Below are 24,928 nucleotides of genomic sequence, written 5' to 3' on the forward strand. Positions count from 1 at the left end.
AGAGGTTATTGCAGAACTTACTATTCTTCCAGCACGCAAGGCACTGTTTTTTTCCTCAATACCTAGCTCAGATTTGTTTGTGAGCATTTCTCCTAGTTTTCTTTTCCCCAATGGTAAGAGCTCAATTCAGTTCACTGTTTCACCTTAATAAATATGTGCTTCCTGCAATCTGACTGCATTTGGCCTTTTATCTCTCAGATGGAAGAAAGTGAGGAGGAATGGGGAGTTCCTCACTGTCTAACACTACGAGGTCAACACCAGTCCATCGTTGTTGCTGCAAGGTAATTCACTGGAGACAAAGTCCACATGTGCATTGTATTTCTCTGCAGCTATCACAGTGGGACAGAGAGGCATCATTTTGTTTGTATTTGCTCCTAAAACAATCTCCTCAAAGGTATATTCTTTTGTGAAAGCCACTTGTTAAGAAAAAAGTGGATGGGACATAATAGAGTTACAATTGTGCAAGCTGGAACCAAAACTAAGCTATCAGGAAAAAAAAAGTAGCATCTTGTGTCTGAATTTATTTATTTCAGAAGTAAGCTCAGCTTGTGTCTATTTCTTAGAGTTTGCTTTCAGCCTGTATGAAAGTGAATAAAACCTGAATTTTCATTGTTAGTACCCGTGCTGAAATGGACAAATGGACTGAGGACATCCAGATGGCAATAGACCTGGCAGAGAAAAGCAGTGGCCCTGCCCCAGAGTTACTGGCAAGCAGCCCACCTGATAATAGTAAGTAAATGCCAGAGAATAAGGTTTATTCACTTTTGTCAATATGATTGGTGGTTGCTTCTAAGCAAAGTGGTGAAAACTGCTGGCCATAGGTCAAACTGATACATTGAAAGTGGATTTATATACATATATATGTATAGATATATTGATATATGTGCCATTTTAATTTTCTTGTTGATGTTAGCAGAAAGTTTCATTGAATAGAGAAGTGACTTAAGCATAATGATTCCAGGAACTATTTAACACGATTTGGGCAGTGCCTGTCCTTGGAAGGTATTAAAAACACCAACAAAGCATGGTAGTTAGTCTTTAATTCTAACATTTGCAGAAACACATAAAATAATTATATAAAATATAATAATCTATTTAAAGTCTGCACAAAATTATTTCTAAAATGGTGTTTTAAAATTAGTTCACAATACTGTGGACAGAATGGATTGTTTAATTTTTCCAATTATATATGTTGTTGCATAGAGGAAGAAAGATGCTTTTTCCCTGCATTTCATAGAGTCTCCTGATGAAACTACTGTAGACCAGGAATCTGAGGACGACCTCAGTGCATCCCGCACCTCACTCGAACGTCAGTCACCACACCGTGGCAACACTACGGTGCACGTCTGCTGGCACAGAAATACCAGTGTTTCAATGATCGACTTTAGTGTTGCTGTGGAGGTATCTGCCTCAGAACGACCTGAACTGCAGCTCCAGGCTCGCTTTTGAATGACAATTTCCTTTTTGCTCCTCCTTAACAAGTGCACTGTTCCCTTGTCTCCTTCTGGGGAAGTTTCAGGCACGCTTATTAAACCGCCTCCCATATCCTCAAATGCTGGCATAAACCGTCACCCAAGAAGCACGTATCTGCTCCTGTCGTGCACCTCTGTACCGTTAGAGCAGTAATTTTCATAGAAGCAACTGTCCAGAAAAAAAGCTGATGCCCTTTAAAATGTAAAGCAGTTCAAACTGTCTTAATGCTTTCAGTTACAGAGGCATTAAGTCATTGCTCGAGCGGAAAGGATATTGTCTTTAGCTGCTGCAGCCAGAGTTTTAATTATGTGTATTACTAACTTATTTCTTTACCTAGCCATCTTTTCTGGAACCTTGTCTCATTGCTCAGTCTCATCTGCTTTTTCTTTATTTGCATTTTCCACCTCAAAACAAACCCTGTTTTTTACCCCTCTGATCACAGCTAAGCCAATTTGATCCACAATTGTTAATTCTGTATGCAACAGCCGAGGTGCAGACATTGTCTTTTCAAAGATTGAAACTACCTAGCTCAGTGTAGGTTTTACAATGAGGTGGTAAGCCTGCTGTGGTGTTCTTCCTTCACCCAAGAGAGTCCAAGGAGCTCTGCGTACTTTATCACAGCCCTCATCAAATGGAAATTTATGCTCTATGAAAATGGAAAAAGGAATCTTAAAGCTGAGTGGATTTGCACTCAAGTGGCAGCCCTCAGACATCAGGCCACCATTGCTCTAGAGAAGATGCACTGATGCAGAACATAGTGATGCAAGGAAAAACATATTCACAGGTTGTGTAACTGCCTCTGTTTTAAACAGGAGGTGAGTTTGTTGCTGAAATATGACAAGATTATTCTGTACTAAAAAATGCTGACTGTAGAGCCTCATTTCAATTCCACGTAGGTGGGATTTTCTGCTCTTTATGCCCTTTATACCCTATATCCTGCAAGGGAGGAATAGTTCAGCACAGGACAAGGTCTCGTATTTTTCCCTAAAGCAGAGGGCTTATTACAAATAGACATAAAACTTACACCAGTGACTCATTCTAATGATTAAAACATTCAGTTAGGCAAATCTAACTAAGTCTGAGATCAGTGCTCATTGTTGCTCATTTTTGTTCCTTCCCTGTGCCTCAAATGAACACAAAGCAGCGAAGACCAAGCACACCCTGGAGCCATGCGTTGTTCTGTGAAAACATCTTCAGCTCCACTGCTGCTCCATGCGTGGCAGGTCCCACTCATGCTCACGTCATTCTGTCGGTGACTCTCACTTCAGCATTGTCGTTTATTTTCTTTGTGTCTCTCCCTCCTTTCTGTCTCTCTCGTGGTAGAAGATCCTCTCTCTGTCAGTGACTGTTCCTCCCTACCTGCTGGACTGATCAGTGATCAGCGGCCTGTTTCCATTTCATATGTCTGCTGGTACCGAATGCAAAGCCTGTCCTTTTATGATATCCTCCAGAGTAATGAGGTAACAGAAAATTAAGGAGTACACCTGTGACTTAGAGCAAGGAGGCAGTAGGCCAGAAATCAGAGAATAGGATGATTTAAAGGAAAGGCTTTAATGCATATCCAAGGCTGGTGAAAACAGAACTTTTTTAAGACTCCTTCATTTGTAGTAGCTACACCAGGACCCCCAGATTTTGACTATTAAGCTTTACAGATTAAGTTATTAGCTTCTGTATTAGATAAAGAGAATGATGTAAACAGCTGTTGTGATCGAGGCAGGAGCCCTCACAGTCAACAAGGAATGGGAAGTCATTAATAATTCACTGAGAACTCCTGTTCATTTGCAAGGAACAATGATGGTCTGCTTTCCATCTTCACTATGTGAAGAGCAGTTTCTTCAACCAGCCATTAAATACATGTACTTGGTTATGGCTTTCTCCTCCTTTTTGTTAAACTATCCAAAATCCAGCTAAAAATAAGGTTAACAGTCCTTGTTTTTGAAATCTTTGAAAAGTACCATGTGAGCTCTCTGGTTACAGAGACCACAGTCTCTATGTGCAATTCTAAAGTATGTCATAATTTTCCTTTACATCACAAATTCATGTCAGACTTTCTGTTTCCATTCTATTCACGTATCATCTAAAAGAACAGAGTAGGATTAACAAGACTGAAATGTAGTAATATATTGCTGAAAGCCATCTCCATGGATAAAATGATTAGTGTAGTAGCATTGAGTTTTCAGAAATACCCAGCTGCAAACAAAAAAATACATTACATAAAGTACTACTCAGCAGTAGAAAAATGCAGAAGAAAAGTACGTCCATTCAATTGAAGCATTTTCATGTACAACCAGGTCACATAAAACCAGATAAAAGCAAATTATTTTTCTTACAATAATTAAGCTTCAGGTACTTTTCACTGTTTTACTTGGCTGCTTTTGATCTGTTTCAGAACCAGCTGTCTGGAAATCTCCTAAGAAAATTCAAAAACAGCAATGGGTGGCAGAAGCTATGGGTGGTGTTCACCAACTTCTGCATGTTCTTCTATAAATCGCACCAGGTAACCAACTGGGCAAGTGTGAGTGGCTGGAGAAGACAGTATGAGGTTCTTTTCCGAAGAGGGACAGCTCCACACACAGCCTTCACTGCCACTGGCACACAGAGCAGGGCACACTCTGCTCTTGGGTCAGTTCTTTCCTGAAGCTTTCAACAGTCACAGTACAGATCATTCTTGAAAGCACAGCAGAGCTCACCACTGCTCAGAAGCTGCGGTGCAAGTTTAAACCAGGCTTTTCTCTTGCACAAATTCTAAGATCATTACAATTAAAAACTTAAAAATGACTTAAAAATTTTGTTTACCATTGCTGACACTTAAGCCAAACAAAAGAGAACAGCAGTCACTGATTTAGTCCACCTGAGCAAACATCTGGGATTTCTGTCTAGAATCTGCTGGACTTTTGCATCTGTTTGAGCAGGGCATAAGCACAAAGTAACTTGAGTTGCTACATTGTGCTTTCATGTTATAGAAATCCTTAATGATTAAAGGAGGAATTGGAGGATATTCTACACGTAAGAGGGATGAAGAAATCATTTGCCATACAGTAAAAGGACTTTAGCAGTGAACCTGCCAGGTGGCCAGCACACCTCTAAAGGAGTAGGTGTTTGCAAGGCAAGGATGAACCTGTGTGGTGCCCTGCCAGTGGCAAATGATGGAGCCTTATGTTCATCAGTTTGAAAGTAGTGAAACTCCAAGATATCAGCCAGCTTTCCTTCAAGGGAGTACTGATAGGATCAGCCTGCAGCAGATCCTTATGCGAAGGGTCTATAATGATGACCAACTGAAAGTACCAGACAATTAATTTTATTGCAATTGTATAAATCTGTTATTTTTCTGCACATGTAGAAATGCAATGACCTTTAAATGAGTGTGTAGCTGCCTTCCATTTACTTACGTGCTCTCTTTACTTAAGGGCATTTGATCTCACAGCACTTTCCATCATATCTTTTCAGGACAATCATCCTTTAGCCAGCCTTCCTTTATTGGGCTATTCACTTACCCTTCCTTCTGAATCTGAAAACATTCACAAAGATTATGTGTTCAAGCTGCATTTCAAATCCCATGTGTACTACTTCAGGGCTGAAAGTGAATACACCTTTGAAAGGTAAGTTTGTTTTCTTTTAGAGAAATTTTTTGTTAAATTCCAGGAGCATTCTTCCAAAGGTGAGTAGATGCAAAGTTTAATAAATTGGTTCAGTAATACACGCACATGGTTCAGCACAACTGGAGAAAGAACCTTAAAAAATTATAAAAGAAATTTTAAACCTGATACCGCTAAAATCAAATGATTGGTTTTGATGATATGGAAGCAGTAATAGTAATTACTGCAAAACCTGGAATTATCCAATCAAAATTGATCAGGCTGGCTGTATGGGGAGCTCCATATCTCAGACTTCAGGAAGCATGTGAACAGATCACAGGACATCTCAGTAGCTCTTCAGAATAGCTTTGCTTCCTCTAGTACAACTTCATGGAAAATCCACACCTGCAATAAAATACCAGTTTTTATAGAAGCAGCTGTTCCTACTACATATTTATGCCACTTCACCATGTAATTTTTACACTTCCCACTGAACATCAGATACATGGAGAGCTGGGGAAAAGGCACTACTCCTCCTAATTTGTGGTTTGTGATTGTTCATACATGAACTAATTTAGTCCTTTTATATGAGGCATGAGCATGTCAAAAATCATGACATCTTCGTCAAAGAAAGCTATTCTTAACTTTTAGCCATGTCAGTCTAAAACTATAAACGAGGCAGATTGTGGGAAAGTGGTGATAAAATAAAACCACACAATGCCTTTATCAGTTCTAGGAAAAAGAAGTAGAAATTGCAGCTAAAGTACATTTTTTTGCTCTTAAATTAAGAATGGTTGATCTCAATTGCTCATTGCTTGGACAACTCAGAAAAAAGATATTTGGTGTCTGCAGAGCAAGTAAAACTACTACTAACTTCATGAGTTTTGGGTCCCATACCTGCTGTCTGTTCTCTCTAAACCTCCTTACAGTCATGGCAATTGTGTGGATCCCCTTGACTTCAGATAGACTTAGGGGTGAAGTAGGAAGATGCTCCCACAGGCACTGAAAATCAAACTGTACAACCAATAGCACAGACCGTATCTGTCAAGAAATCCTCCCCTGGGAACTGACCTTTCTTTTGTTTGTGCCTCTCCTCGTGCCTCCTCACAGATGGATGGAAGTGATCCGAAGTGCCACCAGCTCTGCCTCACGCCCTCGAGCTCTGAGTCACAAAGAGCCTCACGCCTATTGACAGCTAAACAAGCCCTTGTGTTGATTGTCCAGCAGCTGCTGATTTTCTAGAGGACATTTGAAACTCTTTTTCTCCCTCCAAGTTTAAGAAAACTTACACTTTGGTAAAAGAAGAGAATAAGTATGGTTTTGCAGAATCTTTCACAATTCCTCAGCAAAACTGTTTAAGTTCTCCGTATATACAAACTAGCTTACCATCATCCCAGTGGCTGCGGTTTGTTTCATGTCTTGTATTTTGTCATTCTGTGCTGTTTTTAGCTTGTGCCAGTATTAAAATATTGTCCTTATTAGAGTGCCAAATGCCAAAAGACAGTTTGTTGCCTCAAAGATTGCACCTAAAAAAACTCCCAGATGACTGAAATCTGAAAACTTTCTCCTCTGAGGCAAACACTATTTTCTTCTCTTTTCATAAAAGTATATTATTTTTTTTTACCATGTTAATCTGTAGACTGCTGGGCTTTTAAATGTAGATGGATTTTCACAATATAGAATATAATTATATATACAGCAAGCAGTCTAACAGGAATGAGATAACTTTCAGATTTCATGCTTTTTTTCTCAGTCTTTCTACATTTAATCAGCAACAATTTACTAATTTTCTATGTTTAACAAGGAAACAGTTTACAGCTCATTCTCATTTCCCTTTGGGGTTACAAATCCATGTGGTATAAATAAAGTATAGGGTTCTTACCTAACCATTTTCTTGGTGCAAGTTGACCAAATTGTTCATCTGTTGGCTTTGAAAAGTGAGTACTACTTGGAAGACAAAAAATCTTTAAAATAATCCAGTGCAATATTATTTGGGCTGTTAATGTACTGTGAATGGTATGTACAAGAAGAAATTAAAGGCTGTGGTGACATTCTGCTGTTTGTTTTACGAACTTGAAAGAAAACCTGTATGCTACAAGAACCGCAGCTATTTGTGATTCATTTGTAATGTTTTGGTAACTAAATTGCTCTAAGCTTTAGTACTGGGGGTACTACTGAAGCCCCAAGTTTTCATCCTGCTTGCTACACATCCCAAATTGACTTCCAGTTTATTGTTGGAATTTCAGTCTCTTCCTCTCTCTCCCGGGGCTCAGGCAGAGAGAGCGACTTACACAACCTGCAGCCGAATTACCTATTTTGTATGTCTGGCTTTAACAGCAGCTGGCACTCCATTTTGGATAAGCTGGTGGTGCACTGAGAAGGTTGGCAGCACTGTATCTACAAGGCTTAGATGCCTTTGCTCAAGTTTTAAGAAACACTGTTACCAGGGTGATGTAAAACTTCCATTAGCAGAAGTCACCATCACCATTACATGCCTTGGAGGAAGCACAGTGCTAAGCAGAGGGGGCCTGAAGGTCAGTCTGGGAAACGAAGCTGGGAAGTTCTATCCCTGCTTTTTCTTCATCCAGCTCCTCGCTTTGTTAATGGCTTATCTGTGTGCAATGTGTAAAATGGCTTCTTACAGCTTTGCTCACAACAAAAGGGAATAAAATACCTCACAATACCATTGTACATATGCCTGTTTTGAGACAGTAAAGACTTCTTTCTATTACCCCCAACCTCAAACATACCTCCATCCAAGATGAGGATGGGTTCCTAACCCCTTAGGACATGCAGCAGTCCCCATGGCCAAATCCAAGCACACCTTGACAAAGGGAAACTCTTTTCAGAGCATTTCCTTCAGCTGCATGGAAACTTTCAGCCCCCTGGACAGGTAGCATTCTGCAGTTGCTCTTTTCCTCAGCTATTGCCCCTGGCTCTCCATACCAACGCAATAATCACACCTACCCTAGAGCATTGCCTCTGCCTAGGATGTGCTAAGGACAAACTTGGAAACTAGGTAGGAAAATCTGAAGCCCATTTTCCCAGCTGCAGCGCCCACTGCCTTGTCCATTCCAAGCCTGTGACCCACCTCTGTATTAACAGAATTCCAGTGCTTCAGGACTGACCTGGACTGTGACCAATGATCTGTGTAGTGAGGAGAAGACGAAATAACACAGCATAAATGAACAACAACTCAGCTGCAGCCTTACTGGTCTGGAACAACAATGCTGAAAAAGCAACAGCACTTGATGTTGCTATGAAGTAAAAGGCTGCAGACCTGATCCCACCAAAAATTATTATTACTGAGTGGTCAAACAGTACCTGTAACACCTTAGGGCCCTGCCTCTTCCCTTTAGAATTGTTATCTCTAACCGTGAAAAGATTTTTTAAAATGGAAATTATATTGAGGGCCATGCCCCTAATTCAGCCACAATTGAATTTTAATTTAGAACCCTGGGGCTTGTTGGATACAATCTTCATTAACTGTTATCTGCTTTAGTAGTTTACTCTGAACCATCAAAAGAAATCAAGTAACACCTTTTCTCAGCAAGCTGCATTTTCATACAAGGAAATTTTGGAAAATAAGGCAAAGACCAAGATACAGTGATATTTATCCTTAACAGCAGAGACCAAGCTAGGCTGTGGATGCAACTTTCAGAGTACCTACCTAATCACCATTTTTACCTTTTTGTATTATATTTTTCTATAGAAAAGAAAGGTTTAAAGTAAGATTCTTTTTCTTCTCTACTAGTGCGATTTTTTAAATCCTTTTTTAAAATGGAACCACATGAACTGCTGTCCACTGTCAGCATTTTTCTAGTTGTCTATTCCCAGGATTAACCCAAAAATGAAGTGATGGTAAGAGAGTAAAGTCTACTGTCTTGGTTGTATCTTGGAACCAGGCAGAGTCCGCGTGTGAATAAAACTCAATGTACTAGAGCACTGTAATATAGCACCACTTGTTTTTAACCCTGATTCACATCATATTGCTGCTTGTTCAGACAAGAACAGCCTGCAGAGAGGCAGGGTCACTCTGTGCCAGGTCAGGAGCCATCACTAAACATTCCTGTCTCAGCTGCAGGAAAACCTCAAACTGGGCACTCCAGGAGATGTACTGCTGGTGTTGTTATGACTCACCATGAAATAGTTGCCAGTTTCCAATAAGGAAGAAATAAAAACAAAACAGGGACTTTACTGCCATAGGAAGGTTGCACCACAGGCAAAGGGATCAGAAACACCTGGACTCCTGTGGTTTTTTCAACAAGATTAAGCATCGCCACCATTTATCTGCTGTCTACTTTAACCTCTGTTGTGTTTGATAATATACCTCAAACCTACCTCTTTTCAGAACATTTTATTTAAACAACACTGACACCTTAATGCCTTTGTAAATTTAGCTGAAACCAGACAAAAATGACAGACTGAAAGACAAGTCAGCAGGTAGGGGAAAACCTGCTGTGATTTCAGAAATCTTGATAAAAGAGAGACAAAATCAGGTTTAACAGCCCACCATTCCATCAGCCAAGAACAAAACAGAGGATCAAGAAAGACCTGAAAAGCCCAATTTTGCCCATTCTTTCTTTCTATACAGGACCAATTACATGGTCTTTGCCCTCAGAAGCACAGTTATGTACGTGCAGGCAGATGCACTCCAGTTGCTACACCACATGGACACTCCCTCTGCCCTGGGGGCACAGGAAAGCTGGTAGGGGACAAAATAATGGGCAATGTGCCACACATATGGTTTTTAGCAGCAGAAAATAGTTATGAAATACAACTACAGGCATGCAGCTGTCACAGTTTGTCACCAGTTAAAGGTGCAATCCTTGGGGGGTGAGCAAATGTCAGTTGTTGTGAGCATTTCATCAGTTTCACTGGGCTGGCAGGATGGAGACTACAAGGTGGGTTTTAAATCACTGCCATCTGCAAGTGCTACAGATTCTGAGATGACTACCATTAAAAACCAAACACTGATCTATAAACTTTCTGTATATCATTACTGACACGAGTGCAATAACTGCTCTAGGAGCCCACAAGAGCATCCCCTCCAGGGGAGGGGCTCTGAATCTCATCTCATGTCACTGACCACTCCTCACTGACCACTCAGGTGGCAACATTTCATGAAACTTTTCCTTCTTTATTTCTAGGTCACATAGTTTACAAGATTTATTATGTTGGTGTAGAGTGACAAAAGTAAAATTTAAATACACGGTTATAAACAGGCAGCAGCATTACAGAAAACAAGATGCACACTTTCACGGTCCTCTGTAATCATGCGTTAAAGGTGGCAGGAAACCATTGTATACAATTTGTCTATGGCATATGCTCAGTGCAGTTACCAGCACATCTGCAAAACACAGTTAAAAGGAGCAAGCAGATTTGTGCTATACCTTCAGCTCCTCCCCAGCAGCTTACAAAAACGATTTGCAATTCTCCTGCTCCTTGCATTATACCTGTGCTTATCAGCACTCTGGATAATCTTCCAATTGTGACATTTTTGAAGGCAAAAATGCATTTCCTTCAAAGTCAGGTTACTGTAAAACTACAACTGGTACCATGCTGTTTCAAAAGTAATACAGAATGTCACATAAAGTAGTGAGAGCTAAACAAGACATTGCCCAAGTACATTAAGAGCACATTAAGAGGCAGATGATGGGATGACGGTACAAGAGGATGGGAACTCACACCAAGCAAGCTGCTTTGCAGTGAGGTGCCAACACACCCAGCCTCAGCTTCCCCCTCCACCTGCCCCTCCTGCACAGTGGGGCAGAACACCCCAGTGAGGACATTCTGCAAAAATCAGTTCCATCTTCTGTTCCCACAAGCTCACACACAATGATGGAGCTGCAAAGGAACCATGGCACTGCGGAGTGAAGCTACTGCTTTGTTACTACACCAAAAGCATTCTGTGCACTAGCACGTCATCCTTCAGTAAACTGGTCAGCAACTACAAAGTGCAATTGCAGGGAAAATTAAGGTAAAAAAATAGATTACACATCTGAGAGTTACAAAAAAGCAAGCCTTCAGTTCAAATAACTGATTTTATTGTTTTTAAACAGTGAGTTTATTTACTGCCTAATCATGAAATCCCTGACAAATAAGCAGTTCTACTAATTTAAATGTTTGCATAAATAGGGATAGCTTGTCATTTAGTATAGTCAAGACTGAGTGAAGTACTACCTGCACAGAAAAATCATCAGTGCAACATCGTAACACAGACATGTTTTAAGCATGAAAAAACCTCTCAAAAATATCAATACACATCTTTTTCTCTGAGAAACTGAGGCGGTGCTTCTTTCAAATGAAGCTCCTCTTCTGTTACCAATATAGACCTGATTTTTAAAGCATCAATACTTTTCAATAGCAAATGATTGTACTTCTACATTCAAGATACAGCACACTTTTTTTTCAGTGAATCTCAGTTTAAGATAGTCTATATTTAAATAATCTGTATATTACATATAAAAATACACATCTCTACCATAAATGAGGTCTTGTCTCCTTCTAAATGCCCAAGCCTTTTGGCTACCTGCCCTCACCATAAGTCTTACTCGTCTTAAGCTCTGACACATTCATCAGGCGAATTCTGCCACCATCTACTCAGAGAAGTATTTCCTCAACATACAGTCCCAGAACACAACTAAAATGCAACTCAAAACACATATATATAACTTTTCAAATGAGTGTTCAAAGAGTGTCGCTTAGAATTTAATTCAAGTTGCTGATTGAGAAATTCTTGACATTCAAGCCAGCAGCATAAATTCAACCTCCCCACTATGTCTCAGAGTTCTGTGCATCTCCAAGTAAGCTCACATTAATTTCCAGTCCTTACATTAACAGATGACTAGCTTACACTGATCAATTTATATTTCCAATGCAAACACACCTGTTGATTTCCATGTGCAGCCACAGCACACAGATCAGCTGAAGGCTGAATGTTCTCATATTGAGACATCAACAGGTAAATTCCCCGTTGCACTACATTCTGATGTACATTTCACAAAAGCAGTGCTAAATTTGTTTCCTCAAGAGTGAACCTATCCGTAACACTTAAGAGCACACTAAACAACATAATTAAAGATATTAATCAAAGTGGAGTTGTAAAACATTGCTCAAACTTTAGCATTGTTCAATTTACTTTAAATTCCTTAGCCATAAAGGAAACCTATTATCTCATAAGGCTGGCAAATGAGTAGTGCCCGCAAGCATGGCCACAAGATGAACACACACCCACATTTCTTTCAACTGTTGTTTCAACCTGGGCAGAAGTATATTAGCTTTGTTAGCAAGACAGTGTCCTCTTACTGTTAAATTCTTAAATTAATAAATTAAGGCTATTAATATGCATAGACTGAGGGCTACCATGGTGATAGGAACTCCTGGAAGGAGACCTCACCAGCTTCCACAATGGTTAGTGTACCTGGGTTTCTTGAACCAAGCCAGGCAGATATGCCTATACTTTTAAATGTTAATCCTTTCTGTTCCAAAGCTCCTATCTATATATTTTTTTTCAAAGTAAATATATAAGTTACCTCACTGTCATGCAAAGCATAAAGTCATCAATTTCTTCATTAAAAGAAGGCAAATATGCTCTCTTAGCTACTGGAATAAGAAGTACCTGAATATAGTCTTGGTGAAACCAACCAAGGTAAACCTCAAAGTAATACTGTGGGGGAAAAAGAAAAAAAACTAAAAATGGCAGCTACCTAATCAACTGTGCATACAACTAATGAACTAATGTTACTATTTCCAAGATCTATAACACCTGAAGTCAGTTATCTAGAAGCCCTCACAGGAATAGTGGAAATTTCAAAATTCAGAATTTCAAGAAGTAACTTTTCTCTGGGGAGGCAAGCAACAGGACCCAGCACACAGCACACAGCACTCAGGCTGTTTTGCAGTCTCTCTGTCCAACATCTATCAATTTTGGGAAAGAGATGCACAGATCAAGGCAGCAAGACCAAATATTGAATCTATGAATAGTTTTTCTTTTATGCTGAAAGACATTTGTTTTAATGATAAAAATAGGCATGATAAATACTTGCCACTGTCTCAGAATCAACATCTTAAGGAGATATTTCAGAATAAATGAAGGGAATAAAGATTTGTGTGAGCATTCAAACATGTTCAGGTGAAAAAAAGACTCTGTCTGAATTTCACAAGCTTCACAAATATCTGTTACTAAAACTGAACAATTTCAGAATTTGCATTGGCACAATTTGAAACTGAAGATATGAAAGAACTCATTCTCGAGGAAAAATAATAATTTAAATTTAAAGCTTTGAGAGACCAGGTGTATGAAATTTAAAATAACTAGAAGTAGTACCATAAATAGAAAGTCACGCTCAGAATATAGATAAAAAGGAAGAAATGCTGGAGAAAAAGAATAAAATTGTGTCTGTGCTGAGGTACAAATAGAAGGTTCTATAATACAGGATTAACTCTTTCAATGGCAAATACTTCACATACAAAAATCAAGCCAAGATTCACTTATCACATAATTCAAACTTTACATGTAATAAAGGCAAGGCAATACTCAGTTATGGCCTGTCAAATATTTACCCCACTAATGTTATCTACAAAAGCACTTTACCATTTTGTACACAGTGATTCCTTATGCACATTGAAAGGCTTTCTGTTAAAAAAGACATTATATACATATCTGTACACAATTCCAACAACCATGCGCCATCTCCCAGTGGAATTCTTAAAGCAAGATACCTGAGGTTTCTCAATATCTTCAATTTCTCTATCACAAACCTAAATATACATTTCAGATTTTACAAAAGGATACCTCCCTGGAATATGTGCATTATCATTTTAAAAAATTATAGCTTTAAGGAGCTGAAAAAGATTGCCTCCGTCCAAGAGACTTCATTTTCACTCTTGCACATTTAGGAATGTCCTCCCTCCCCAGGACTTTCCAGAGACAGAGGCAGAACAGCATTAGGTTGCACGCCTTCAATGCAGACACCACGGGATCTCTGCTGTCTTAGGAAAGTCAGGAAGAGTATGTCAGTAGGATGAAGAACTTCCTCCAGCTAGTGAATATCTGAAGAGGAAAAGAAATAGTTACTGTGGCAACTTTTAGAAAGGCATTCTACAACAAGCAGCAATGAAGTTACTCCATTTTATGCCGTTGAAGTTCCGGCCTTTTTCCTTGCACAATGGTACTCACCACTGCCACCACACTTTAAAGGAAGAGCCATGGAGCTGAACAACTCCTGAAATACACCCGTTAGAGTACCACTGCTGTCCTAACAGCAACAACCTGTGCTCATGTGTTACTGAGTAGCACATAATGATGGAAGTGACTCCAACTTTCCTGCTTCGTAAGTTTACATCAAACCTTTTCAACAGGAAAACTGTATTTCTTGATCTAAGCAGATTCTTAAATCATCCAAAGAAATAAGCACACATTTTAATCACATTAAGTTTCCGGTAAACTTCAAACATCCAAGATCAAAACTGGAGGAGGAAGGATTCACTCACTATCTATTCTGATAGTCCCAATTATTAGGGCAGCTATTCTGAGGGTCCCAATTCATTCATTCAGACAAACTTACAAAATCCAGTCTAACCAATCATAAGGGAAAGTGAAAATGTCATTAGAAACTTGTTGTTGAAAACAACAACAATTATCTTCAGTAATTAGCTACCAAATTGAGAGGATATTGAATGACCTAATGATATAACAGAGAATACTTCTTGTAGCACTCAAACAAAAAGGAACTATTTTTTCAGAATTTGACTAGCTCCAAAAAATAGCTTTATCCACAAGGGAAACCTTACTAAGCTATGGAATGATTCAAGCTCATTTTAAGTGGGAGTTCTTGCTATTCATTCTTTCGCTCCCTTTCTGGAGTCATCATCCCATACTAGCTGGCATATCATCCCTGAAAAGAAGAGAAAGTTCACCCAGATATGATCCACTGACAAATATTCTCTCTGAGTAATTCTTTCTCTCCTTGAAAGAGAATGAAGTGCCTGCCTCCACTGTTCTAAGACATTATGACCAAGAAAAACAGTAACAGTCCAAGGAAGCAGAACAGAAGGAAAACAATGCTAAATAGGTATATAAAGGGTTCTGCAATCTTTCTTGTAGGACAAAAATGATGAATGTTGCTGTTGTGACAGAACAAGTAAGATCACCTCCAGCCTCCCCAAAAATGCCCATGGCTGGACAACTGTCTCCACATGGTCATTTTTCAGCCTCAACTGCAGCATCAAATCTTTGAGGTTTCCAGTCCAGGAAGATCCCGTACCAGACTGATAAAAATATGACACTGAAATATTAGCTGATGAAAGACTGGATTCAGTTTTGGAACCCCTAATGGAAACAAACTGAGATGGAAGCTCCAGAAACTCTTTCAAGCCTGCCAGGATCAAATGAGACAGGACAGGACATCTGGCATTAGAAGTAACCTTTCAGCACTGGAGATGCTGACTGGGCTTCACTCTTAACAGCCCATAAAGCAAAAAACACAATTGCTTGCAGGTTTCTTGGCATTGGTTTTTATTGAAGGAGAAAGTGTCGGCCTGGAAATCTTGTGCTTCAACTTCAAAGCTGTGAATTCCTAAACTTTACCAAGCTGTGGTTAGAGACAGTATAAGGAAGACACCTGCTCAGGGTGATAATTTTCCATGTAGTGGTTCATGAATAATCATTGACATGAGTTTTTTCTAGTACCAAGCAATCCAATCTGGCTGCTGTGAGATTCACAACAACTGTGGGCCCCTGGATTCAAGGTTGCAATTTTATGCCTCTTCCAACAGCAATTCTGAAATTTATACCACTCATCTTTTCTTGTGCAGCATTTAAAAGAACAGAAAATTGAGTATTTGTTAATAATACATTCCTAACCAAGGCAGTTAAAAAATCTCATACGAAATCTGGCCTTTTGAATTAAGACCAAATAATGGTTCTGGAGGTTCCGCCAAAAGGCCATACAGACTGTCTTTAATGAATGAACAAGGAACCACTGACTATGTGAGTGAAAGAAACACAGACCAACTGAACAGTCAATTCATCCACGTGGGTAAAAGCAACTATGAGTGACACAGAGTGCTCTCTGCAATACACACCCAGACACCAAGAAAGAGTGTGTCTCTCATGTGAACTGCAAAGGAAAAAGTCTGTCCAGTCTCATTTGACACACAATATGCACACCAACAGGATGAACATACATATGTGCTATAACCTGAAGCTAGAAATTACAATTGCTGCTATGATTAGGTTTTTTTCCAGTAAGCAAACACAATTGCACAAACTGCAGGCACAAGCGTTTTTCTTCTCCATTAGAAACAGAAATTAATTCTTTCAATTTAACACAAGCCAAATATTTGTAGAATCAGATTTGCAGCTTTCTGTAAGCCATACTGAAATAGTTTCATTACCTCTGAAGCCTCTGCACAAGGTGTGACACCATGGTATCTGCAATGCCTGGACAAACCTCTTCAGCTAAATAAACTGCCTTCCTCAGTTCTTCTATGGAATCTGTGTTACCACCACACACTTCACTCTTCTCTTTCAACTGAAACGAAACCAGGAAGAAATATATTAATAAGATACTAATAAATATTTCTATACACAAATATATTAATAAGATACTAATAAATATTTCTATACACAATATAACACAGAAGCTTGTCAGGAAGTGACTGTCAGAGTTCACAATGTCAGCATTTGACCTTCATCATACACCCTCGCATGCTGAAAACTTTTATCAAGCAGAAGTTAGTCGTTGCAGTACTTCTCAGGATGTCATTCATCTTCACACATCTCCAATCTTCACACATCCTTTTCAGCATGCTCACAGTCAAAAATACAAAGTATCCCAAGGAAAAAAGAGCAGTATTTACCCATAGCTGTTTGTTTCAAGATGTGCTTCCTATGCTTACTTTAGTATACATACTTGGACGCCTATACCTTATACACATACACTGAAGTAACTTTATCAATTTTTAAAATAATTGTATCTTCATAAATTCTTCTCTTACCCTTCACGTATTCTTTTTCAAAGTTGTTTTAAAATATTTGGGGAAAAAGTAAGAAAAATATAAAACTCAGAACGGGAACAAAATACAGTTTTCAACACTGAAATTCAGAAATTAAATTCTTGATGATCTAGTCCACAACTGTATCTTGGAACAGTGAAGAGCTTGAAATTTGTAATAAGATAAATACATAACATAGTGTTAAAAATAGAATGCTGCAATCCAAACATTTACACACCTTCTTCTTGTCATGTTCATTGCTTTAGACCAGCATGGCTGATGTTACTACCATGCATATGAAGTATTTAGGAGCAAAATACAGATTTCAAAAGCAGGCACACATGAAAGCAAAGGGCACAGCTAAAACTTAACACAGCAAGTTCAAAATGGGTAGTAGCAACCTCAGGTGTCATTCACTAACTTTTTCAATTTTTTTCAGAGACATAAATCTTGGAGCTGTTATGTTTTAAAGAAATAACTTACCTCTGCAAATAAAGGGGATATAACTGTAGACAGGCATTGGGATAGAGGCCTCTTTGGGATATCCTTTTCCTTTAAAGGAAAAAAAAAATCTAACCAATTTTATTTCTGAAAAAAAGCATCCTCACTGTATTCTAATTAAAGAGAAAATGTAGTTCCAACATGCTACACTTTATGAAAACTTTGTTTCCATATATGTAAAATATTCTACAACATACTATTCCAAAGCAGTGTGGAAAATAGAGGCTGAATTAAAATTTGAGATTGCAGCACCTCAAATACATGCAAGCTCAAAATTAGAAAGGGAAAAAAAACCCAAATCCACAAACCAAAACCCCCAAACTCCTACAATCCTACTGAGCATGAACTAAATCATAGACATGCTGATATTTACTAGGTTCATCCCACATGATACAATATATTTCTGCAGAATTTTCAGAGCCAGCACAGCAACCACCTGCTTTGGCCACACAGGTTGCAGAAAATACAATGGACCAGTTCCTAAACATCCCTTATTCTGGGTTAAGTTTGTTTTTCTTGGGTTTTTTTTTTTTTTTTTTGGACACAGGCACATCCTATTCTTTGTTACATTGTAGTCTTTTTCCTTAAAAGACCAAAATGCCTTCTCCAGAACTCCAGCCTAGATTTTCACTGTACTGGTTTTAGTTTACTATACAGAAGGAAGATTTTAAAAATACAGTATGGCCTGGTCTTCCTCCAGTGGTTGTATTTCACAAACTAGATAAACATTTTGGTACATATTTTGTCAACTACAAAAAAGGACACATTAGCAGAATGCCCAAACTTCAAGACTTATTCAGAAAGTTTCGTGAAAGGCAACCACAGAAAATACATTTTTAGCAAAAATTCTGGAAGTTTCACAATATAAATGCTTTTAAAGGCATAAAATAAAATCACCCCACTAAATTATTAAAGCAAGAATTATCTCCTTGTATTATAAAGTCAGTATTTTCAGCACCTTATTTCTTTGCAAGTCCAAAGGCTGGGCTGCTCCATTCTCTAGATTCTTGGGGTCTTTTTCTCTTATTGTAAAGATCCACTCTTCTGAATCACTCCCGCCTGAAGCCTGACCATCTGCTTCACTTCAAGGGAGGGGGGGGGGGGAAAAAAAAAATCAATTTTTATTACCTACACCTCACTGCTGATGTTCATTCAATATACACGTTAAACATAAAAACTACAGTAAAGACCAAGATCAGGATTCTGTTGTGCAGGCTACTACATATAAAGACAAGTATGAAAATTCAGGTAACTTATCTTTTGTGTAAATTAAAAAAATTAAACCAAGATACTTCACCAAATGTAAGAAAGTGAGGCATTACAGATTGAAAACATTTTCCCAAGTCACATCAACAAGTTACATGAAATGTTTTATTGCCATCTGAAAACTGGCTTTAGCAGAGTACCTCAAATCATTAGGGAAAGGGGAGGAAATTAGAAAACTTAATTCACTTTTCTTGCCTAGAAAAATAGGTAAGACTGTTGTCACTGGAAGACATGAAGCCATTAATACTGTAAACAAATACACAGCTGTAATGTCACTCAAGAAATAACTCGATGCTAGTCATTAGCATTGCAGAGAATAGCTGTGTCTTCTTTACTATGCGGTATTTCATCCATTTGTATATAAATTGTAGCAATCTCTTCACTTGAATTTCATTTGCAGTGTTACTTGGCTGTTCAGCTTGAGACCTTCTGCTTGCAGAACAGCTGGCCCTATGTCTAGGAAGAACCAGGGACCCTACATATAAGAGAAGGTAGCACAGAATATGGACCAGAAGAGTTGTTCTCGGTGACTTTTACTTGCATGAAATCCCTGGCAACACTGAAATTAAGATTTCATTCGTTTACGAAGTCCACTAAGATGAAAAGATGCAAATAATAGAACACAGAAATATATGTGCTAAAAATAACTCCTTGGCTCCTCACAAAGGGTATGTTATAGACTCATCAAACTTACGTATCCGAGTCATCAGAACTGGAGTCGTCGTGACTTTGCTCAGACTTCCACCTCTTGTGCCTGTCAATGAGGTCAGCCAAGTAAGACGTTTTCTTAGAGTTTCGTAAAATGAATTTGTGTTTTAAAAGCTCTTTTGCAGTAGGTCTCTTAAAAGAAAAAAAAAGAGAGGGTTGGGGTTTTTTCCATGTTTGAGAGTGTTAAGTGACTCACTATAAAAACAAAGAAATCCAGAGTTTAGTCTTGATACAAATGAGATTTTAAATATATACCATATCTAAAAATGTACCTGTCACTTATGTCACACTGTAATAGAAAAGCTGAACGACACTTATTCAAGCAATTCATGTCAACCAGTCAAGCTCTCTACTATAAACTGACAAACATGAAACTCACAAAGCTTGGGTCCTTGTTTAAGCAGGCCTCAACAAATTCTTTGAGGGATTTACTGAAGTTTCCTTCCAGCGTTGGTGGATTGTTCTTAGGAATGAGGAACAAAACTTTCATTGGATGTAATTCTGAATGAGGTGGCTCTCCTTTCGCAAGTTCTATGGCTGTTATGCCCAATGACCAGATATCTGCCTGTAAGAAAAATTGCTTTTAAGATTAGGTTGGAGAAAGAAAATAAAGTGTTGGCTTGCTATTCTAGTTTAACCAGCAACACACATCTGCTTGCTCACACTGTCCCCTGGTGGAATGGGGGTAGGGGAGGAAGAGATTTTGAAGGGTAGGGGGGAGAAAACTTGTGGGTTATGAACAGTTTAATAATCGAAATAAAATAACAATAATAAATTGTGATGAAAATGAAAATAACAAAGAGAAATAAAACCCAAGAAAGGCAAGTGATGTAAGTGGAAACAGCTGCTCACCACCAACAAAAAGATGCTCAGCCAGTCCCTGAGCAGCAGACCCCGGCCCACCTTCCCCCTGGTTTTATTGCTGAGCATGAGGCCACATGGTATGGAATATCCCTCTGCTCAGCTGGGATCGACTGTCCTGGCTGAATCCCCTCCCAGCTCCTTGTGCACCCCCAGCACGCTCACTGGTGGGTGAAAAGCAGAAGAGGCCTTGACTCTGTGCAAACACTGCTCAGCAGAAAGGAAAACATCCCTGAGTTATCAACACTGTTGCAGCACAAATCCAAAACACAGTCACATACCAGCTTCTGTGAAGAAAATTAATTTTACCCCAGTCAAAACCACCCCACTTGTAAAGGAGATTTTTGAGCTTTACTGTAAATAACTTCATATGTAAATTGGTGTTGTTACCATTTTTTTATGTGATTAGCCACATAGCCCAAGTAAACAGAGTTTCTTGGCTGTCTTCACTCTACACTATAAAACAGTTCTACTAAGCAGAGTTTAAAATTTTTTGAAATCAGTACTATTACACCAAAAAGCAAAGGTAGAGTTGTTGTAAACTAGCATTTTATCTGCCATATTCAAGTACACTATGTAAATATGGGGTAAGTCTAAAATATTTACATAAAGGAAAATGTTTTAACTTGCACAAGATCTTTCCTCAACATAAATTTGCTAGTACAACCATCAGAAATTTAATACATTAGAATATAACCTTCCTGAGGTTTAACACTGTTCTTATATATCATTCCTATTCACAGACTAGAGAAATGCAGTCTTGAACACCAATATGTTTTCACCATCAGAAATGTGCTACTGAAAGTTTTCACCATCAGAATGTGCTACTCTTTCTAGGGAATGCTGCCTCCCTAGATACAAATCCTATTGCAAATCTGACTGAAGTAATGTGAAATAATGCATTATAATTCTCTTGTGTTTTGCTGAAATCACAGACCCAAAAGTCAAGAGAACGGATAATAAACCTGTCAGAAAGGTAAAAGAAAAAATTTTCACAGAAACATCTATTCCAAGGACAAGATACCAATTAAAAATATTTATGTTTTGGGGTTTTTCTGTTTCTTTTTAAGTGAAAGCAGAACAAAGACTTATTCTCAGGAAAACAGAAGAGATCTGATATGAGCTGTCTGGTTTTACTCCCAAACAGAGCATTTGGAATTTTGCCATGCTGTAAACAGATCTATTTCCAGGTATGGGATACAGCAGAGATTTCATTTATCACTGCTGTCTTTACTAAATATCCCTCAACTGCCCCGTGGATTCTCGTGGTTATCTTTGACTGACTTGTACACATCCATTCCACTGTCACAGCCACAGTGCCTGGCCCAAAACAAGCTCCTCCTTCTTTGTTCAGACAGTATCCTACTGTTAAGAGCTTAGTTACTTAATTTTGCAAGCAAGAATGAAAAAAAAAATCAGAGTCAATTAGCACACCGTCGAATTTATGAAATGCCATTTTGTTAGCCCACGTTACAGAACAGTTCCTGAGCACAAAGAATTACATAAGCACATGAGCCCCGAGTTTCATTTGTCTTAATAAGTGCATTAGCAGCTAAGCTCTCCTCAAGCCTAATTGTGAGTAACCTCCCTGTAGCAGGAAAGCTTTTCTTGGTTACAAAATAAAAATGTCACCTGCGAAGATGAGTCTTCATTGTAACAACTGAGCATTATTATTTCCAATTTATTCAGAGTTTCAGTTTCTCAAGAGGGAAGTGTTAAAGCCACATAAATGGACAGATTTTCTCCTGCCAGACTTCTGGTCCCAGGTGGAGCATGTGTATATATAAGTATAAACATCAAATTTACATGTGTATGAGTGCAGAGATACCCACTTGCACACACACATATGTCTATAAATACTTCCGTTTTCCCTCGTGTATTTATAACTGTACTGCTAGTGACCTTCCTCTACAAAAATGAACAAAAAAGTGCAAAAACCATGGCTGCACACTAGACTCTTTGAAGTCCAAGATGGGTTTTCGAACCCATTCCTGTTGAAAACATCAAAAATAACTCTGGAACCTCTGGAACCATATCCTCCCTTTTCACAGATAAGAAAGGGAGTACCAACTGCATGTGTATCCAATTAGGCATTTCTAGGATGCACTTGACTGTGACAATGAAACACCAGGACAAGCACAAATGAGTCCTCCAAACGGAGAGGGATAAGCATGACCTTAGGAAGTGGTGACACTACATTATCATTAAGTTTTATCACGTGTTGTGATTTTTAGAGTTTCAGATCTTGAACAAAAATTCTACTTCTTTTTCCAAGTTCAGACGACAGTCAGCATGTCACTGGTAACTACTATTTACTGCAGTACTGCCATAAGCCTTTCCTCTTCTAATCTAATGAGTAAAATTCAATCTGGCTTTGAAGCTCCTGTAAGTCAAAGAAAACAGTCTATGTACAAGAGAAAGCTGTTTTCAAATTAAATATCTATTTTTTACTGTACAAGTTTTATAGTAGAAAGAACAGAGAACTTGATATGTGAAAAATGAAGCAGGTTAAGAAAACAGGTTTTCATATAAGACAGGAATCAAAACAGGAAGCAGAAGCACTGCCAAAAACTAGAGCCCTTTCAAGCTTTTATTGGGAATCCCTCATCAAGTATCCAAGACTCTTATGTCTATGTGACATTGCAGACAGGAACAGCCAGAATGGAAAACCTAAGGGCTGAATCATGCTTTGTCCAAGTGATGATCATTCCCAGAAGCCAAACCTCAAAAAAACAAAAACAAAAAAACAACCCCAACCAACCAAAACAAATAAACAAACTAAAAAACCCCTACAAAAACAGATGAAGAAAAAAACCACCAACTACCATTCAAAAAATCTGTACTCAACTTTAAATTGGGAATTTGGAGTCATTTAAGCTTCTAGAGGCTCTACAGTGTTTTGCTTGTTATAGCCTCTTTACAGAAAGATATCAAATAGGGAATTAAGCAATACTACAGCCTAGACCAGAGTCAGCCAAGTCCAGTTGGCAAGTGCAAAGAAACACCCCAACCTCATTGTGCGGAGATACGGCCAATCAACAAATCCCTACAGGGGAATCAAGAGGAGATGGGCAAGGAAGATGAGCTCAGGGAAGAACATAAGGAAATACTACTAATTATCATAAAGAAAGCTGATCTTAATACAAGTGAGGCTTGAGGGTGACCTTTGTTTCAGACATACAGCTGCAGCAGTGGATCATGGGGTTGGGCAAAGAGCCTTCCCTGATACCATGGGTGTCCTGCTGAGCTAGCCAGGCCATGTGGCAGGGAGAAGGCAGGGGCAGCAAAGAGCTGTATATGTACCTCAAACAAATGCATAAAAGCATAAAAAGCAAAAAAACTCCAAGCAACCAACAGAATGAACTTTGAAAAAAGCAATAGGCTTGAGCTGGCTTTAATGCACATATTCCTCCCTGGCAACAAGGGACACACAGTGCCATACTGGTGAGAATACGGAGAACAGTAATGGAATCACACTTCTGTTGTGACCCAACCATGTATTACAATTGATATATATTGTGCTTGTGTTGAGATTTCAGTACGCTGATGTGCCACTCTGTTAAATCAAAATCCTGAGCATAGATGAATTTGGTACTATAATTAACACCCCCGAATGGCAAATCTGAAAGAATATGGTCAGAGTAGCACAGACCCACACAGCACATTCTGCCAGAGATGAGTAACAGCACTTTCAAATGACACTTTCACAGCTACCAAATCCATATTCTTCAACTGTGTTGCTGGCTATTTTTTCTAAAAACAAGAGGAAGAGTTCTAACATTTTGTAGCTATTTGCTCTCTTCTACTTTTAAACAGCCAAAAATACTCATCAATAGAGTGGGCTAAAAGGTGATGGGATGTACTCGTGAATACTGTCATTACTTCTTGCCATCTGGGCTGTCTTAATAAACTAGGAAACTTAAACTTTGGATACAAATTAGGAAATCTTTCCTCACCAACAGCTTTCAGCTGCTAGGTGTCATCTAAACACACCCTCATGTAGACACAGCGAAAGTTATTAGCTACAGTCTGAAGACCAACCTATGTAATTCAAGTTAGAAAAAGGAAGAGACTTTGGTAGTGCCTTAAAGTACCTTACCTTTGAATCATATGCTGACTGCTTTATTACTTCAGGTGCCATCCAAAATGGTGTTCCCACAAAGGTATTCCTCTTTATCTGTGTATCTGTTAGTTGTCCTGCTACTCCAAAATCTGCCAGTTTTACTTCCCCTTGTTCAGACAGCAATACATTAGCAGCTGGAATAAAGAAGAGGAAATAGCAGAAATGAAGACATTTGACACCATTTAACAATGTATGGGTGCTCATTTAGGTTGCATGAGTTTTTCTGATATTCTTTCAACACAAATAAAAAAAACAATTTACCTTTAATATCTCTGTGGATTTTCTTTTCTGAATGCAAGTAATCGAGTCCTTTGAGTATCTCCCTCAATATTGTAGCAATCTGGGTTTCATCAAGTGAGCCAGGTTCTAACTAGAAGATGCAAGAAATGTTTAAATATGTATAAAAAAGGGAGAAACAGAG

The 24,928-nt window shown here is 38.7% G+C and overlaps 2 protein-coding genes across 7 annotated transcripts in view; one reads left to right on the forward strand and one right to left on the reverse strand.

The window, feature by feature from the left end:
• Positions 1-7,739, forward strand: part of FARP1 (FERM, ARH/RhoGEF and pleckstrin domain protein 1) — a 203,853-nt gene extending 196,114 nt beyond the window's left edge. For 4 of the 5 annotated variants that reach the window (XM_039558522.1, XM_039558477.1, XM_039558592.1 and 1 more), the window contains 6 exons: positions 199-281; positions 617-729; positions 1,238-1,401; positions 3,863-3,970; positions 4,921-5,072; positions 6,159-7,739. In XM_039558522.1, the coding sequence (XP_039414456.1) occupies positions 199-281; positions 617-729; positions 1,238-1,401; positions 3,863-3,970; positions 4,921-5,072; positions 6,159-6,240 (702 nt within the window). In that variant the 3' untranslated portion in view covers positions 6,241-7,739. Of the gene's footprint in view, positions 1-198; positions 282-616; positions 730-1,237; positions 1,402-2,796; positions 2,934-3,862; positions 3,971-4,920; positions 5,073-6,158 lie in introns of all 5 variants that reach the window. The other variant, XM_039558699.1, reaches the window with a different exon arrangement.
• Positions 7,740-10,167: 2,428 nt separating this feature from the next.
• STK24 (serine/threonine kinase 24) overlaps positions 10,168-24,928 on the reverse strand; it is a 54,890-nt gene continuing 40,129 nt past the window's right edge. For both annotated transcript variants that reach the window (XM_039558806.1, XM_039558878.1), the window contains exons 4-11: positions 24,769-24,877; positions 24,484-24,641; positions 19,903-20,088; positions 19,510-19,655; positions 18,508-18,631; positions 17,532-17,600; positions 16,449-16,585; positions 10,168-14,103 (exon numbers count right to left, since the gene is read on the reverse strand). In XM_039558806.1, coding sequence (XP_039414740.1) covers positions 14,067-14,103; positions 16,449-16,585; positions 17,532-17,600; positions 18,508-18,631; positions 19,510-19,655; positions 19,903-20,088; positions 24,484-24,641; positions 24,769-24,877 — 966 coding nt within the window. In that variant the 3' untranslated portion in view covers positions 10,168-14,066. The remainder of the gene's footprint in view (positions 14,104-16,448; positions 16,586-17,531; positions 17,601-18,507; positions 18,632-19,509; positions 19,656-19,902; positions 20,089-24,483; positions 24,642-24,768; positions 24,878-24,928) is intronic.

This window comes from Corvus cornix, chromosome 1 (assembly GCF_000738735.6).
Source record: "Corvus cornix cornix isolate S_Up_H32 chromosome 1, ASM73873v5, whole genome shotgun sequence".
NCBI lineage: Eukaryota > Metazoa > Chordata > Aves > Passeriformes > Corvidae > Corvus > Corvus cornix.